The 19447-nt window shown below is 44.8% G+C and overlaps 1 protein-coding gene across 1 annotated transcript; it reads right to left on the bottom strand.

The window, feature by feature from the left end:
* Nucleotides 1–5758: 5758 nt before the first annotated feature.
* Nucleotides 5759–18722, bottom strand: RSAD1 (radical S-adenosyl methionine domain containing 1). The gene is made up of 11 exons (XM_044003243.1): nt 18708–18722; nt 17894–18172; nt 17139–17272; nt 16557–16761; nt 15459–15824; nt 15049–15112; nt 14822–14969; nt 14035–14089; nt 8658–8761; nt 8337–8513; nt 5759–5903 (listed from the first exon to the last, which is right to left on the bottom strand). Exons 1-10 carry the CDS (start codon nt 18720–18722, stop codon nt 8345–8347), a joined length of 1539 nt encoding a protein of 512 aa, XP_043859178.1. The 3' UTR covers nt 5759–5903; nt 8337–8344.
* Nucleotides 18723–19447: the final 725 nt, after the last annotated feature.

A 19447-nucleotide genomic window follows, 5' to 3' on the forward strand; every position in this document is an offset into this window, starting at 1 on the left:
TTCTTGTAAACTATATATATACATATATATATATACATATATATATATATATATATATATCAGGGCAATGAGGGTTAAGTGACTTGCCCAGGGTCACACAGCTAGTAAGTGTCAAGTGTCTGAGGCTGGATTTGAACTCAGGTCCTCCTGAATCCAGGGCTGGTGCTTTATCCACTGTGCCACCTAGCTGCCCCCTGTAAACAATATATTTTTGGATTCTGTTTCCTAATCCATTCTTTTAATCTCTTCAGTTTTATGAGTGAGTCCATCCCCTTTATTAATGATGAATTAGGTCCAAGGGATGTGAAAACAGTATGCCTGGATCATAGGATTATAGATGTAGACATGAAAGGGACCTCAGAGGCCATCTCATTCTTCATTTTACTGATGAGGAAACTGCGGCCCAGAGAGGTTAAGTGATTTAGTCAATGTCACACAGGTAGTATCAAAGGAAGGATTTGAACCAAGGTCCGATGTTGTGGGATAGGATACTGGTGGAATTGGGGAGGCGTGAGTTAACCACCCCCAGGCTCCCAGATAGGTGGTGCACTGGATAGAGAGCCTGGCCTGCAGTCAGGAAGACTCATCTTCCTGAATTCAAATCTGGCCACAGACACTAGTCATGTGACCCTGGACAAGTCACTTAACCCTCTTTGCCTCAGTGTCCTCATCTGTCAAATGAGCTGGAGAAGGAAATGGCAAACCACTCCAGTATCCTTGCCAAGAAAACCTCAAATGGGGGTCACAAGGAGTCAGACATGACTGAAAAATGACTAAACAACAAAAGACTCCCATAATACCAGCAGGTACTATATTAGGCAAGGAAGTTGTTGAGCAGATCTAGAGCAGTTTTGGCTAACTTTGCCCCTAGGTATATTTATCTGGGACCCAGTTGAGAGCCTTTTGGACAAGAAAACTATAATAGCACTTTTTAGGACTATGGTGGAGAGCTCCTGAGAGCTCCTTGCTGGTGGTTTTTATTTGTTCAACTGACTTGGGAAGTACTTTCTAGAGTAGAGGAGGATTGAAATGTGATTTTTTAAAGTAAAATAATTGTTTGCTTGAACCCTTGGGTACCAGGCTGTGGAATAGTGATTAAGATATCTTCTGACCCTTCTATTCTTTGGAGATAGTGTTCTTTGTTCAATATCCAGCTGGGATGAAGAGCAAGACAGGTGGAATGGAGGAGGGAGGACTCCAGACACTCAGGTGTGTGTATAGAGAGGCAGTAGGCACAGGAGAACACCTAATCCAGAGTTTGGGGAAAGAGAAAAAGTACCATCTGAGAGCAAGGGAAATAGACATGGTGTTCTCACCTGACTTACTAGTTGCAGCTATCATTTGCTGGGCAACTCCTCCCAATGAGCCAGTCACCTATGTAATGGTCCTGTACCTGTTTAACCTGTTTAGAGGAAGATGGAGGGAGCCATTGGCATGAGTCACTTGGGGGTAAGGAGTCCTTCCTCCCACCCCTGGGGTTGTCTTACACCTGGATATTTCCCCTATCCTAATCTTTCTCCACCAGTCCTAACCTCCGAGTCACCATTCTCTCCTATCTCAGTCTGGAGGGCAGATTTTTTTTTCTAATGGTCTAGAACTCCCTACACATGTATCAGGGTTCCTGGAATCACTGGTCTCTTCCCTACCTATCTAGTCTCATCCACTAGGAATTCTAGTTCTGCTCTGTTCCCCCTAATGCCAGCAATAGTGGGGGCTGATTGATCTTCTGCGGGTACCACAAATACAGTTTTCCACAAACACCAGCTCTCACTGTTCCAGTGCTTTTGGCCTAAACGTTTTGAAATCATTATAGGACTAGACCTCTAAGGTTCCCCTCTCTCTAAATCTGTGCTCCTAAAAAGAAGAAACAGGGACTGAGAAACATCAGACTGAAGTTGGCAGATTTGGACCTGAATTATCCCAGCTAGACAATGTGAGGACACAAGGGGGAACAGAGCTAAGTGCTTGTGATGTAATGGGAAAAAATTCACTGAAGTTGCTGTCAGAGGACAGATTTACATCCCACTTTTTGCCATTTATTAGCTATGTGTCATCAAAGGCAGATAAATCTCTGGGCCTTAGTTTCCTCATCTATAAAATGGGGATAATAACAGTTGCTCCCACCTACCTCTCATTTTGAGGGGAATCAAATGAGATCAGTACATGAAAGCACTTTGAAATTAGCAAAAATCTTACCAATGTAAGCCCTTTCAAGTTGTAATTCTGTGATTATATATACATAAATGCATATATGTATAGCATATATGTATATATACATATACACATGTTTATACATATGTATCTATGTATATTCATGTGCATATGTGCAATAAATGTATATAATCTACACCTCTCCCTTTCTTCCCTTCTCTCTCTTTCTCTTTTCTCTCTCCTCACACACAAATATGCATCATATTTCCAGCTTTCCTTGTTGTTTGCAGTAAAATGAAAGAGCCCTGAAAGAAATGAGAATTAGATGTGAAACACAAATGTTTATAAAGTGGGCCCCAGAGCTATTTCAAAGAATTGATTTCCTGTTATGTATTCTCTCAATTCACAGATATTAGTGGTATTATGTAGGGGCCCTGATCTCAAAAGAGTTGGAAACCACTAGTATAGTAGAAAGAACATTGTACTTGCAAGTCAGAAGACCATCACCAAATCAGGTAATCTTAAATGTTCTCCTTTTTAAGATGGCGTTAATACCATTGGCTCTACCTGAATCATAGGGGTCTTCCTATAAAGATTGGCTAACTGTAAAATGATTTAGCAGCAACATTGGTCCCAAAGAAGAAATAGGAGAAGACAAACACATACACCCTAGGTAACAGTCCAGGGAAGCCCTGAGGGATGCTATGAGTGTGGAATTTTAAGTATGACTTTTTTGGGGATGTCTTGGATGGTTTTGCTGGGTTTTTTTTTTTCTCAGCTCAATTCTACTTTCTGTAGGAGGCCTTTCTTGGTGCCTTTGCATACCATACCCTACCCCCCAATCTCCTCCCAGCCCACTGCTTGTGATTTTCTTCTGTGATTACCTTCCAATTGCATTGTATATATTTAGTATTTAAAGTTATTTGCATGTTGTCTCCCCCACTGGAATGTGAATTCCTTGGAGGCAGGGATAGTTTTTGCCTTCCTTTGTATCCCCAGAACTATGCATTCCCTGGAACAAATCCCATGAACCAGCTCAATAAAGGCTTGTTGACTTACTGACTTATCTTTCTTCTTTTTTCATTGAAAAAAAAATTCTTTGTTATTTACTAAACTGTGAATACTCCATGATTCTACCACTAGGCCTATTCCCCCAAAAGATCAAAGAAAGAAGGACACATGTGCAAAAATACCTCTAGCAGCATTTCTTTTTGTGTTGGCAAAGAACTGGAAACTAAAGGGATGCTCATTAATTGGGGACTGGCTGAACAGACTATGGCATATGAATATAAAGTAACACTACTGTGCTGTAAGAAACAATGCAGGGAACAGTTTCAGAGAAACCTAGGAAGACTTGTATGATATAAGTGCAGAGTGAAGTAAACAGAACCAGACAAACAAATTACACAACAATAACACAGTAAAGACAAACCACTATGAAAGATCATTGCAGTCACCAACCACAATTCCAGAGGACAGATAAGGAAACATGCTGCCCACCTCCTGAAAAAAAAAAAAAAATGGAGAGGTGTTTGGCTCACATGCAGAATGAGACATCTTTTTTGAACATGGCCTTTTCTGGACATGGCCAATGTAGGGGATTGGGTTTGCTTGATTACTCGTGCTTGTTATACAGGTTTGTTTGTTTTTCTTTTAAATCGATAAAGTGGAATGAGATGCAGAGGGAGAGAAAATTAGTTTTTGTTAATTAAACAAGTTTAATTTTAAAAGTTCTTTGTTATGTGTTTCGTATGACCACACACGTATCACCTATGTCAAAATGCTTGCCTTCTCAATGAGGGGGAGAGAGAGAATTTGGAACCCAGAGTTTGAAAAAAGAATGTTAAAATTGTTTGTACATATAACTGGGGGAAATAAAATATTAAAATCTTTAAAAGTTCTTTGTTACTGAGTATGGTTCTCTGGAAGGAGGAGGGATACAGGGAGAAATCTAGATGACATAAAAACAGAAGAGATCAATAAAAATCTATTTAAAAAATGATTTACCAACAGAAGCATGAGGTAAGCATCCTCTTAAGTACATCCAGAATGTGTGGCAGTGAGAACCTCTGGGACCAGAGGATCAGGGAAACCTGAGAAGCAAAAATCGGTGACCCTGACACAAGTTCAGCCCTTCCCTTTCCAACCCTGACCTTTTGCTCCTCCTTATAGTGGAAGGGCTGGGTGTGGGAGAGATGACAGACAGTAGGAAGGGAAAAGGCAGGGCTCAGATATGATACAGACTACTGGATGATTGTCTCCTGAATCACCAGGAGCCAGACCTACTGAGCACTAGCTCTGGCCCTCATCCTGGCCCTGTGCCCTTGGCCCTCTGAAGGAAGGAAGCTGTCCTCCCTCAGACTAAAGAGGGAGGCTAGCCAGCATCGTGTCTCAGGTGGCACGAGTTTTGGCAGCTGGGAGGAACCTGAGCAGGGATGGCAAGAACAGTCCCAGGGCATATCGAATGTATCTAATGGCAGCATTTGCTCGATGCCTGACCTTCATTTATTTATCAAGATCCAAAGACGGCTGGCTAGAGGGGAGACGCAATGGTGACACAGGACTCTGAGGTGAAGGTGTGTGTGGAAACAAAGGTGGATGCCCCCACCCCGCCGAGTTGCCTCATCCTGTGGCTGACTTTAACATCCGTAGCTTTAATACCCCGACCTGAAAATCTAGCCTCCCCTCAGACGGGAAATTTGTAATCCAGAAAGAACCTCCAAAGGGCAAACTGCCAGCCAAGATGGCGACCACGTGATTAAAATAAAAATCACCAAGTCACATGTTCTGTAGATAAATGGGAAAGGCAAGATAAGGATTGTGAATTACTGCTCCCTTTGTGCCTCCCTGTTGGCAAAAGGCCTTTATGAAGGGCAGCATGGTATGCTGGATAGTACGTTAGGCTGGGAGTCAGCAAGAACTGGAGTTGAATTCTACATCAGACACTTACTAGCTGTGCTACCCTGGGTAAATGATTTCACCTCTCACAGACTCAGTTTCCTCATCTGTAAAACAGGGATAACATTCACACCTATTTCATCCTGTTGTTATGAGGATCAATGAGATAAATGCAAATGAAATGCTTTGTAAATTTATAAATGTAAACACTTCACTGCCACTCACATGTTCTGTGGATAAATGGAAGAAGATAAGGATTATAAATGCCCATCCCTTTATTTGCCTCCCTATTGGCAAAAAGCCTTTATGAAAGGCGGTATGACTTAGTAGAAAGAGCACTGGACTGGGAGTCAGAGAGACCAGGGTTGGGATGCTACTGAAGATATTTCAATCAGCTGACAAATGTCTCTTAAGCAACCTCTACCTACCAGGCCCTGTGCCCGACAATGGGCAATACAAAAACAAGAGTGAAATAGGTGTGAATATTATCCCTGTTTTTCACCCTTACCTTTCCAGAGCTTATATTCTATTGAAGGAGACAGGTATAAATCCAGGTATAACTTTAAAGTTACTGTATTTTTGAGAGGAAGGGAATAGAATCTTGGGGGAGAGACAGTCTTACCTACAGTGAGTTAACTGTCATGGTGAGAGCTTGTGTATGAGAGAGACATGGAAAGAACTAAGGGAACCTTCCCAGGAGACAGATATCTTTAGAGAACTTAGTTTAATTCTTAGCTTATGAAGAGACATTAGGTGGAGAATTCCTGGGAGACTTGGATCGCCATCCTGAGAGAATTGTATTTCTAGAGTTGGGGTCACGCTGGTAAAAAGATTCTGGTCCACATCTCTTTCCCCTGTTTTGGAGAACAAAAAGGTGACTGTGAACGCTTTTTACTGGGACACATTGTAAATAATTTTCTGTCTTTGTTTTATTATTTGTTACACAGCTGACAAGTTGTATGAGCAAGAATATTGATTTTTAAAGCCTATGACACTAGGGCTTTTGACATTGAAAGAGAAGAGGAAAAGCTTATGGGAAAAGAGGTTTTTCTGGTTTATTTATAAATGGGGTGGAGGATCACACCTAATTGAGAGAAATTATGCATTTCTATTCATTTGTGAGGAAATGTCAAAATATACTGCTTGACTACCTTAGGACTCAGACAGAGAAATAAAAAAAAGGAAATGAGCTACAAACAGAAAGGGCTGAGGGCTGGTTCGGTGTTCAAGGAGTTATACACTCAGCCACAGTCAGACTTCACGCAGTCTGTATGTGTGTGGGGGTGGGTGGTTATTATTTCTAAAACCTATTATTTGTCAAAATAAATACAGAGTTATTTGGGAGAAAAGTACTAGCAATTGTGTGGATCAGGAAAGACCATGCAGATGATGGCATTTGAACTGAAGCTTTTTTTTTTTGGTAGGGGGGAAATGGGTCTCCCTGTTTCACTTAGGTTGGAAGTACACCTTCCATTCACTGGCCTGACCCCACTACTGATCATTGCAAAAGTTTTGACCTGGGCCAATTTGCCCCTTAGACATACTGCTTTCCCCCAACCCCTCCACTCCCAAATGTGGAAACCTGATTGGCTTTTGCCCTACTGCAGCTCAAAACCGGAGAGCTGAAGAGATCCAGCAGCCTCAGGCTCCCTAGGGATTGCACATGTGTACCACTATGCCTGGCAATTGAGCTGAGTCTTGAAGGTAACTAGGGGACTTACTTGCTGGATAACCTCAATAAGCCTCAGTTTCCTCATCTGTAAAATGGAGATAATAACAGTATCTACATCACAGGGTTTTTATGAGTACCAAATGAGAGAATTTAATGCATTTTCAGACATGGCCAATGTGGGAATTCGTTTTGAGTATGCATATTTGTTACAAAGGTTTTGTTTTTCCTTTTTCCCAATATGGGGCTGGGAAGATGGGGAGGGAAAAGAGATATTAACTGGGTTGCTAAAAATAAGAAAGAAAAAGAAAAGAAGAAAAAGAGGGACACCGAATCATTTTTTTTAAACGTACAGAAGAGAATGGGAAAAAAAATACAGACGAGCAGAACAGCTTTGGTAGTTATATAAAGAATTTATTATACACTTAAAAAGAAAGGTAAGCTGTACATAACAGAGATTCTGTTTCATGTACAATCCTCTCCTTCTGTCCTACAATGTGTGTGAAAAATGTTCATTTTATTTAGTCTGGGGTGAGTTCAGAATGAAAAAAAAAAATAAAGAGAATCAGCAAAAACAGAAGCCAAGAAAGAGTGAGAGTATTTGCAAAGCTTTGCCAACCTAAATCTTTTCAGAAATGCAAACTATATTCACTCTTCTTTCCGGGTAGGGGCTGGGTGGTGGTATCTGTTTGCTTCCAGCCTCTAACCCAGAGGCACAAGAAAGGCCTGCCCTCCTCCTCACTCCCACTGCCAAAGGGCTCATCTGTTTCACACCATCTTGAATTGCTGATATTCTTGGGGCCAGGGACTTTCTCCAGCACCTTCTAAGGAAAATCCCCAAGTATCCAACACATGGTCCTTAAGATTCAGTGTGCAGACAGGTAAACAGAACTGAGAGATGGAGAAGTAGGGAGGGAGGGAGGTTTGGGGAAAAGATCCTTTGTAGGTGGAGTGATCAGAGAGCCCTCAAGTGGATGGGCAGTCGTAGCCTAGGGCAGGACACTAGGAATGTTTATTAAAGAAAGAAAGGTGGGGAAGGGAAGAGAATAAACATTTATTAAGAGCCTACTATGTGCCAGACATTGTACTAAGCACTTTACAAATATATTTCATTTGATCTTCACAACATCTCTAGTAGGAAGGTGCTATTATTATCTCCATTTTATAGTTGAAGAAACTGAGGCGGGCAGAGGTTAAGTGACTTGACCAAGGTCACAGAGCTAGGAAGTAGCTGAGTTTAAATTTGAACTCAGACCTAGCACTCTATCTACTGTGTTACCCTTTCGAAGACCATTCCTGCCAAAGAAGTGCTCATGGCTTTTCTTTTTTGTATTTTTGTTTGTTTTGCTAGGCAATGAAGGTTAAGTGACTTGCCCAGAGTCACACAGCTAGTAAGTGTCAAGTGTCTGAGGAGAGATTTGAACTCAGGTCCTCCTTGCATTCAGGGCCAGTGCTTTATCCACTGAGCCACCTAGCTGCCCTCTGCGCTCATGGCTTTTCATCCTTCCATCCCTAGTTCTGGTCCCTGCCCCCCCCCCCCCCCCCCCCCCCCCCCCGGCCAAATTGGCTGGTCCCATCCTCTCTGAGCTCAGAAGCCCAGAGTCTGAAAGGTAGATACCTCCGAGGTCACCAAGTCTGAGCTATACTTGAAGCATGAATCTCCTCTTTGGGAGGCAGCTCGATGACCTTGGAGGTGGGAGGAGGCCTGTTTTCCCTTGCCTTCTGGAGCTGAAGGAGGAGTATGGGCAGTAGAGTATCCAGCACAGCTAACCCTTCCCAGGAACACCGAAGCCCTCTGGAACAAAGCAGAGATGAGATAACAGCCCTCCCTTCCCGCTTCCCTCCCCCTTAACCAATAGCTTCCCCAACCCGGTGGCCCTGCCCCTCTGGTTCTGCTAAACTGCAGCCCCTTCATGTCCTCCCCTCCCCACCAACCCACCTGTGGTCCAGCAGCAACAGGCCTCGTGACTGAAGCTCCCTCACTTCCTCGGACTCCCCAAACGCATCCCACAGGGACCAGTGGGGCTCAAACTGCAGCCAGTGCTAGAAAGGACAGCGTCAGAATTGTACCCCCCCCCCCAAACTCCCCTGCTTCCAAAGGCTGCAGTAGGAGCATTATGTGCATAAGGGTGCATAAGGGAGGAGGCCTGGAGAGACCCTATGGGAATAGCTACACTATGTCTCACCGGGTACATGTGGATGCTACAGGCAGGTGTCTCACTCAAGCATGGGGCAACTGAGCACCTGAGTCTGAGGATGAGCAAACATCACCCCTACTTTTAACCACTCCTCAGCCAGGAATCTGCAAATGATTAGGGAGGAACCTCCAGACCACACTTCCTCCTTCCTCCATGCTTTCCACATCTGGTTCAGTCTCCCTCTCCACCACATCTCCCCTTGGTATCCTGTTTTATTTTCTTTCTTGGCTCTATATCCCCCTCAATACCTAAGCTATTGCCTAGCACATAACAGGAACTCAGTAACTGTTGGGGTACAGTGGTGAGAGCACAGACTCTGCATTCTAGGCATTAGGGGGAGGGTATCCTATGTTGCCTATGCTGCTTACTGTCTTAAACCTCTTTTTCCCTTCCAGCTCTAGCTCTATGTTCATAGCCAACATCAACATCCAGGCAGATGGCCCTTCTAAAAACCTGGGCAGTTAAGACAACCTCTTCTAGCTAATCCAATCTATCAGCCATTTATTAACCACTTAATCCTGTGGTAAAGTGCCCAGGAATCCCAAGACAAAACAGAGTCCCTGTGCTCAGAAAGTTGATAGGATTGGGATGGGTGGGAGTAGGGGCGGGGGCGGGGAGAGAGACAGAAAAGGACTGGGAGCCTTGGTGGTGCAGTGGATAGAGTCCCAGGCCTGGAGTCAGTTCAAATCTGGCCTCACACACTTACTAGCTATGTGACTTTGGCAAGACCCTTAACCCTGTTTGCCTCAGTTTCCTCATCTGTCAAATAAGCTGGAGAAGGAAATGGCAAACCACTCCAGTATCTTTGCCAAGAAAACCCCAAATGGGGTCATGACTGAACAACAAGGAGGCCAGATCTGTGATTTCATTGATATAAAGACCCTTGGGTGAGGAGAAGGTAGGCACCTTCTCCACAAGTTATAGTCTTAGAGAATTGCCTAGAGCACCGAGAGGTTAGGTGACTTGCCCAACATCACACAGCCAGAACGTAGCTGACATGACTTGAGCCCCTATCTTCTTGTCTTCAAGGCTGGCTTTCTTTTTTTGTTTGTTTGTTTTTTGTTTTTTGCAAGGCTGGCTTTCTAACCATTATACCACACTGCCTTAGGAGTGGCAGTGTCAGATGAGTATGTACATGATAACCTGGGGAGGAAGGAGGAAGCACTAGCTACTATGGGGATCACAAAAAGCTTTACAGAGAGTTAGCATATGAGCCAAGCTCTGGAGGGAGGCAGGGACGCTAAGAGGTGGAGGGAGCAGAGAGTGCAATACAGGCATGGACAACACAACACAATACAATTCAACACAGTACGATACAGTATGGCCTATACAAAAGTAAGGAGGTAGAATGTAAAAGTAGCAAGTCTGGGGAACAGCAAATAGGCTACTTTGAACAGAATGCAAAGTACTGGAAGAGGCAAAATGTAGAATAAGCCTGGACAGAGAAGCTGGGGACAGACTGTGAAGGGCTTTAAATGCCAATGGAGAAGTTGGTATTTTATCCTAGAGGGAACAGGTTGCCCCTGAAAAGTCCCTGAGCAGGAGAATTACAGAGTGAGATTATTTTGGCAGCAGTTGGGAGGATATATTGGAGAAGGGAGAGATTGGAATCTTTGAATCCAATTGTAGGCCGTTGCAATAGTCCTGGTAATATATCAAATTGCTTGCCTTCTCAATAGGGTTGTGGAGAGAGGGAGAGAATTTGGAACTCAAAGTTTTAAAAATGATTGCTAAAAACTGTTTTTACATGTAATTGGGGGATACTAAATAAAAATTTTAAAATAGTCCTTGTACTATCAGAAAAACCTGGACTTACATGAGCTCATGCAAAGTGAAATGTACTGTATACAAAATAACAGCAATATTGTAAGATGATCTGCTGTGAATGACTTGGTTACTTTCAGCAATACAGTGACTCAAGACAATTCTGAAGGACTTATGAAAAATGTAATCCATCTACAGAGATGGTATCTGAATACAGATTGAAGCATAATTTTTTATTAGTTCCTTTTTCTAAAGTGTTTTTTGTCTGTTTTCTTTCATAACCTGACTAATGTGGAAATGTTTTGCATGACTATACATGTATAACTTATATTGAATTGCTTAAATTCTTAAGGGGGTTGGGGAGGAAGGGAGAGAGAGAATTTGGAACACAAAGTTTTAAAAATCGATGTTAAAATTTGTTTTTACATGTAATTTGGGAAAATAAAATTCTAAATAAATTTTTAAAATAGTCCTTGTGAAAGATGATAAGGACCCAAACTAAGGTGGTGGCCCTGTTACTAGAGAAAAGGGAACAGATCGGGGAGAAGAACTCACAAGACTTGGCAAATGAGTTACTATAGTGAGGGAAGGGAAAGAGTCAAATCATCTATCCAACAGGACAGCCCCATCTCAGCCCTAACATTCACTTGATACTAATCTACTCTCCATACCTAGAAACCTGAAATTCCCTACCCTGATCACATTCTCCCCTCTCTACTTCTTCCCCCCCCACCCTTACTAATACTGAACCTCCTGATGTGACCTCCAGTCTCTCCACCTCTCCCTATTCCTTCAGCCCTTCATTTCTGTTCTGGTTTCCTTTCCTTCTGGTTCCCAGAGTCAGCAATCCCTCCATCCTAAACTTCCTTGGACCCTTGATCTTCCACCATTACTCTCCTTCTAATCCACAAGCCTAAGTAACCCACCCTAGCCTATCTCTCTATTCTCTCTCCCACACCCTGCTAGAGGTAGTCATGAGAATGTGCTCATTTCATGCATTATAAATTCACAGTAACAAATTTGCTGCTGGCTGTTCAAACAGAATTCAGCGGATGACTTCACATCTAAATTCATCAGCATTGGCAGCTAGGTGGCGCAGTGGATAGAGCACTGGCCTTGGATTCAGGAGTACCTGAGTTCAAATCTGGCCTCAGACACTTGACACTTACTAGCTGTGTGACCCTGGGCAAGTCACTTAACCCTCATTGCCCCACAAAAAAAAAAAAAATTCATCAGCATTTCTCTTAAAGCCCACTCCTCTTCCTGGACTTGCTGTTTCTGTTAATGGTATTCAGAAAGGCCAAGGTCAGCCACTGCAGGAGAGAGTGAGCTGACCACTTTGAGCAGCTCTGCCTCACTTAAATCTAATTCACTCATAAGTCCAGACATCCCCCTCATGGAGTCATTGGTCTTCTTTGAGTAATGAAAGAAGAACCATCACCATCCCAAACATCCAAAATCACCCAGGCTCATAATCTCAGGATCATCTTCAATTCTCAAATGCCACTAGGTGGCGTAGTGGATAGAGTGTTGGGCCTAGAGTCACGAAGATCTGATTTTAAATCCAACCTCAGACACTTAGCAGCTATATGATTCTGGGCAAGTAACTTAACTTCTGTCTTCCTCAGTTTCCTCAACTGTCAAATGGGGATAATAACAGCAACTATCTCTCAGAGCTGTTTTGAGATCAATGATATAATGCATGCAAAAGCACTTAGCACAGTGCCTGGGACATAGTATTCACTTAATAAATCCTTGTTTCAACTGGAAAATAATAAAATACTTTCCTAATTGAAAAAATAATAAAAAATGCTTGTTTCCTTCCTTCCTCTATCTCCCCTCACCCCCCTGCCAAATAGATCTCCACAATATGCCCGGAATTATCATCCCCACTACTAACACACCCTTATTTAGGGCTTTATCATCTTATCTGGATTATTTCAATATCCAATACCCCATAGAAAATTAATCTTTCAGATGCACTGGTCCTGATGCAGTCCACTACTAAAAACAAACACAAGGGGGCAGCTAGGTGGCGCAGTGGATAAAGCACCGGCCCTGGATTCAGGAGTACCTGAGTTCAAATCCGGCCTCAGACACTTGATACTTACTAGCTGTGTGACCCTGGGCAAGTCACTTAACCCCCATTGCCCTGCAAAACAAAAAAACCCAAAAAAACAAAAACAAACACAAAACCAAACCCTTTCAATGGCTCCCCATTGTCCTCTAAAAAAAGTCAGAACTATTGATTTTGGCATACAACCTGACTCCCAAATCCCTTCTTCCTGGCTATGTCACAATATCTACACTCCAGCCAAACTATTCATCACCTCTTATTTTCCTACCTTTGCTTATACTGTTTCCCATTCCCTGAATACCTTCTCTGCCATGTGTACCTCCTTCCTTCCCCACCATCTTCATCTACTGAAATTCTACGTATCCTTCAAGGCCTAGTTCAAAAGTCATGTCTTGGGGGCAGCTAGGTGGCACTGGATAAAGCACAGGCCCTGGATTCAGGAGGACCTGAGTTCAAATCCAGCCTCAGACACTTGGCACTTACTAGCTGTGTGACCATGGGCAAGTCACTTAACCCCCATTGCCCCACAAAAAAAAAAAAAGTCATGTCCCCCCATGAACCTTCCCTAGCTCACTCTAGCAGGAAGTGATCTTTTATGAAATCCCATGACAAATACTTGGTCTGTATCTATTCTCTCTACCTACTATATATCCTCTTTTGCATTATTGTTATTTGTGTGCCTGCTTTTAATCTATTATATTGCTAATTTCTCAAGGGCAGGAACCATGCCTTGTTTATTTCTGGACCCGCCTGGGTGCCTAGCACAAAACAGGAACTTAATACATAACTGTCTAATGAATAAAATAATTAATTGATTGCAAATGTCACTCCCATTTCATAGACCGGCTTGATGCTTACTCAGAGTCAAGCTGACATTCTCGCTGCTTTTCCCACTAAGTTTGGCCTAAGTCTGTGCTTGTGCCTGACCGCTAAGCCTGTGGTCAGTACCTTCCCTCCACTGTGGTTTCTCTGTTCACAGCATTAGAAGCTGATCCATCATTTCTAGAAACCCGTGTTACACAAAGGCCTCCTCTAGAACTTGTCTTCCTGAGGAGCTCCAACCTCGGTCCAGTGTAGAAAGGGTTCATTGTATGATTGTGTGTGTGTGTGTGTGTGTGTGTGTGTGTGTGTGTGTGTAAGAGAGAGAGAGAGAGAGAGAGAGAGAGAGAGAGACTGAATGGTAGGTAGTATATGATCTCCAGCCTGGCCAAGAAGGCCCTTGAGGTGAGAGGGGTACAGAGCAAACTCTAGAAGGCAGTTCTCATCAGCCACTTTACCTGATGAGTGATTCCTGTGTCTGTACGTAACCCCAGTGCCAAAACCTCCTCCAATCTGAAAGAGAGATACAAATAGAGCTGTACCAATGCTCAAGTGATTCTGGGGAAAGGATTCACATCACCATCACTATTACCACCATCAACATCACACACAATGTTAGGTGTGTTTGTATGTGCATGTGATAAGTGAAGCTCTAGGAAACATACAGTTATCCTTTCCACATTGTGACTTTCTCCACTGTGGTTTTGATACACTGTGAGAGTCGGCATAAGAAATTAAATGGGAATTTTTTGAGAGTTTTGCAGAAGCTGCAGATGACATGCGAAGGCCCACAGGTGACACAGAAAACATTTAGAAACTCAGAAATGCATAAAACATATGTATAGTATTATATAATATCAACAGACTTCTCTCTTTTTTTCAGTTTATTTAAATGTTCATTTTACTCAGAACAGCTTTGTCATTCATAGTTACTCTTCAAATAATATTACTGTTACTGAATATAATGTTCTCTTGGTTCTGCTCATTTCACTCTGCATTATTTCATGCAAGTCTTTCCATGGTTTTTCTTTCTTTTTTTTTTTTAAGACTTCTTCTCTTGTACAAAGGGAGGGCCAAAAAATTTTATGCAGCTTTTCCAAATCATGGGGTCAAAGCACCCCTATCCCCAGCAATTTGGAAGGGATAACTGTACAAAGAGGGGAGAGCAGTCAATAATAATGCTAGGAATAGCCTGTGGAGGTGGGAAGCAGTGCAGAGAACAGCTTCACAGGGATATATACTCACAGCTCCAGCTCACTCAGGGAGACTCGCTTCCGGGTGCCATGGCCAAACATTGAAACTTCCTTCATCCAGTTGTCAGGCTCCAAGGTCTGGATTCGAGCTTCTCGGTGGCTCCCTCCCTCCCCCTGAGGCACAAATCGCCCATGGGCCCCTGAAACAGAGAAGTCCTATTAGTATAGCTCACTCCCAGCTCTTCCATCTTGGCCTTCCCATCAGGTCATGGGACTCACCAGGGCCAACACCTATGTACTGACCACCTTGCCAGTAGGTCCAGTTATGGGTGCTGAGAGCTTCCTGCAAAGGGAAAGGGAGGGGACAGTTAGTGCAGAGGGGAGGGAGCCTAGGGCCAGTTCCCCTCGGGGGTTGTGAATGCCCAGCCTGGGGAGCTTCCCACCCAAGTTAGAGAGGACTCAGGTACCCCTGAATTAGTCAAGAAAGGAAGAGTAGATGATGGGAGTCCTAGGAATCCCCAGGCAGATGCCACAATGCCTTCTCAGGCTCCCCTGCGCCTTCTCAATATTTGCCCTTTCCCCACTTCTGATGCCTTTCCATCCATCCATATACCCCACCCTTCTCTCTCCATGACCTGTACTTGCTCATCGCCCCCCATTCAACATCATACTTCAGAATGAGGGCTCACATTTCTGGCAAAGTTGGAAACCTCATACTGGCGGAAGCCGGCCTCCTTCAGGACCGCCCGCCCTTCCTGGTACATCTCAGCGGCATCTTCTGGGTCCGGGGATGGCAGGGTGCCTCGCTGGACCTGGGCAAAGAGCAGAGTGCCCCTCTCCAGGGTCAGCTGGTAGAGAGAGATGTGGTCATCACAGAGAGAAAGCAGCTCCTGCAGCTGCTGGAGCCACTGTTCCACCTTCTGCCCCGGGAGGCCAAACATGAGATCCACAGATGTGCGCCCTGGATACAGACGCCGGGCCTCTTCCAAGGTCCCCAAGGCTTCTGACACTGAATGTGTCCTGCCCAACAGCTGGAGTTCTGTGTTATCTAAAGACTGAAAGAGGGAAAGGAGAAAGAAAGGAAAGAGAGGGATTATGAGGGAAGAGAGAGAGGCTATCCTGGTTTGGCAAGGGGATGGAAGTCACAATTTGGCCTTAAGAGGAAGTATGGCTAGGGGCATATATGGAGCTGGGAGAAAGTTAGAGGACAGTAAAAGGGCTACTGGAAGGAGAGAGAGGTTGGTAGTTAAGTATGGCAAGGGTATAGTGTGTGTGTGTGTGTGTGTAAATGTATATTCAAGAAAGGTAGGAAAGTGTGACATCCTGAAACTGATTCTTCTTCTTCTTCCTCTTCCTCTTCCTCTTCCCCTTCCCCTTCCCCTTCCCCTTCCCCTTCCCCTTCCCCTTCCCCTTCTCCTCCTCCTCCTCCTCCTCCTCCTCCTCCTTCTTCTTGCCCAGGATCACACAGCTAGTAAGTACTAAGATAGATTCTTAACCTAAGGCCTGTGAACTTCTTTTCTTAAAAATATTTTGATAACTACATTCTAATATAATTGGTTTCTTTTATAATTCTAGGTATTTTATTTTCTGCATTTAATAACATCATTTTGAGAAGGGGTTCAAAGTCTGCTCAAGAGGTCCATGACACCAAAAAGGTTAAGGAGGGTAGGAAGCTGACTGAATCAGCCAGTTAACCCTGGAGTAAGACCTAGGAAAGAAGGAGGGAAGGGGACAGGGAGAGGAGTTTGAGAACACTGAAATATGGAGAGTGGGAAGAGGCTGGTCACCTGAATGCCAATGGATAGTCTGTTGATACCTGCCCCTCGGAAGGCAGCTAGCTTCGATGCCTTGGATGAGGTAGGGTTGGCTTCTAGGGTAACTTCAGCCTTGGCTGGCAAGTAGGTAGTCTGGGCGATAGCCTCCAGGACTGAGGCCACCGTGTGAGGGCTGGCCAGGCTCGGTGTACCCCCACCGAAGAATACAGAGTGGATCCTAGAAAGCAAGCAGCAGTAGAGGAGGGGGAGGAGGATGGAATAAGGCCTGGACAATTGCCCCAAGGTGCCTAGTCTTTGTATTCCTTGTATTTGGCACAGTGCCTGTCCCCAGGGGTTCTTTTTTGGGGGGGCAGGGCAATGAGGGTTAAGTGACTTGCCCAGGGTCACAAAGCTAGTAAATGTCAAGTGTCTGATGCCGGATTTGAACTCAGATACTCTTGAATCCAGGGCCAGTGCTTTATCCACTGTACCACCTAGCTGCCCTCCCCAGGGGGTTCTTAATAAATGTAGGTGAACTGACCGATTGATCCCCAGGCTTGCCCTCCACCTCCCATCTCTCCACCTCCTGAAGGGAGTACACTCCAAGGAACCCACCTTTGCACCCCGCTAAGTTTCAGTAGTGTAGTTGCCTCCCGAGTAAGGCATCTCCGAATAGCATCCTCATTTAGCCCTCTGGGAATATACTTGTTAAAGTTACAATAGCTGCAGCGCTTTTCACAATAGGGCCACTAAGAGAGATGGAAGGGTGGGAGGGAGGGTGGGTGAGTGAGTGAGGCAGGTGACCTTAGGCTGGTTACCCCGCCCCTTCCAGGACTCTGTTAAGTTCCTGACGCTACTTCCTTATCCCGATCTTTCAACGCTCACCAATACCTTAGATTCTAGCTCCCCAGGGGAGGAAAGGTGAGACAACTGCCCTCCTCTCCACCTGAGCGTCCCCCAAACTCAATCCTACCAGAACCCTTACTCCATCCCAGATGTCATTTGGGAAGTTACGGGATGAGTGGAGCCCTAGACGAGTAGATGCACTCTTTTAAGGAACGACAGTTGATTTGATTATGGCTCTAGAACTGGAAAGTGGGCAGAGCGATATTTTAAAATCATAAAATTAAAAGCATAGGACTATAAAGGAAACCAATGCTACTGAAATATAGTTACTGATAGATAGATTGTTATAAACAAATCGACAAACTTCCTCCCAGGGCCAGAGAGAAGGGGCTCCCAAATTGCAAACTGCCAGAAGCTCTGAGCAGACGGCTCTGTCCGGGGCTATGAACGCGGCTGTGACCGCTGCTGGGGCCGGGGCCGAGGCCAGCTGGCGATTGGAGCAGGGGCTGCGCTCCTCTACTCACGTGCACGTAGAGCGCGGCGCTCCGGCTCCCAGGCGGCAGCCGCACAGCGGCGCGCGGGCTCCCCGGCCCCGGGTCCCGGCCGGCTTCCCCGGAGCAGTTCCGTCTGTTCGCCCATCGGTTGCCTAGGGTGGCCGCAGCCCCGCAGCGAGCCCGGATACCAGGAAGCGCCAGGCTTGCAGCGAGCCCCGGATCTTGGCTACGGTCTCTTGCCCTCCTTCCAAAACCGTCCGGCGGCCTGGCTTCCCCGGCCCAGGGCTCAAGAGCTGGGGTAGCTGACGGCTAAGGGTGCCTCCTTGTCTGGTCTAGCTGCATAGGAGGCCGAGGTCAGTCAGCCATGCCTTCCTCCCCTGCACATACACCCCTAGGGGGCAGCCGGGTACTGCGGGGGACTGCCGAAGGCCGAGTGGAGCCGCACGTGGAATCTGGATGAGTTCGGAAGGTCCTGAGGTCCCTAAAAAGTAGACTGCAGTCTTAAAGGGCCTGCTAGAAACCTCCGGTCTGCGGGCGCCTCCTGCCGGACACTAGAGCCTATTTAGGACCATAGGTCTAGAGCAGGAAGAGACTTTAGAGCTCATCCAATCCAACCAATCAAATGAGGAAACTGAAGACCCTCTCTCACATGGACCACTGCAGTAGCCTCCTAACTGCACTCCCTGTACACACTTCCTTCCAAACCGTTTTCCCCACAGCTGCCAAAGCGATACTGCTAAATCATCAGTGTTTGACCAGACCACTCCATGTTAATAAAAAAAAAAACTCTCTGTTACCACTAGTATCAAGTGTAAACTCCCTTTTGGAACTTGAAGCCCTTCACTGGCCTATTTAACATCCCCCGATACACAATATTCCATCTCTGATATCAGTGTTTTGATGTTCTTTCACTCCTAGAATGCATTTATTGCAGTAAAGTACCTGCCCCTACCATTCCCCAACCTTGTATTTATTTTGTGCATCCTTATATGTATATCTAATTATTAAATGTAAGTTCTTGGGGCAGCTAGATGGCGCAGTGGATAAAGCACCGGCCCTGGAGTCAGGAGGACCTGAGTTCAAATCCGGCCTCAGACACTTAACACTTACTAGCTGTGTGACCCTGGGCAGGTCACTTAACCCTCATTGCCTCACTAAAAAAAAAAAATGTAAGTTCTTTAAGGGAAGAATTTTTCCCCCACTATGGTCAGCACTCAGCACGCTGTCTGATATTATTTATTTATTTTTTGTTGTTGTTTGGCAATGAGGGTTAAGTGACTTGCCAGGGTCATACAGCTAGTAAGTGTTAAGTGTCTGGGGCTGGATTTGAACTCAGGTTTTCCTGAATCCAGGGCTGGTGCTTTATCCACTGCGCCACCTAGCTGCCCCGATATTGTTTAACAAATATTTCTTCATTTACCACGGAGATTAAGTGATTTGACCAAGGTCATAAAAATAGTAAATCACAGAACCAAGATTTAAACCCAAGTCATAAGTCCACAGATTTATGACTGGAAGATTTAGAGAGGCATTGAATCCAACTCACTCTTTCTTCCTTTTTGGTGAGGCAATTGGGGTTAAGTG

The sequence above is a fragment of the Dromiciops gliroides genome, chromosome 4 (genome assembly GCF_019393635.1).
Source record: "Dromiciops gliroides isolate mDroGli1 chromosome 4, mDroGli1.pri, whole genome shotgun sequence".
Lineage (NCBI taxonomy): Eukaryota > Metazoa > Chordata > Mammalia > Microbiotheria > Microbiotheriidae > Dromiciops > Dromiciops gliroides.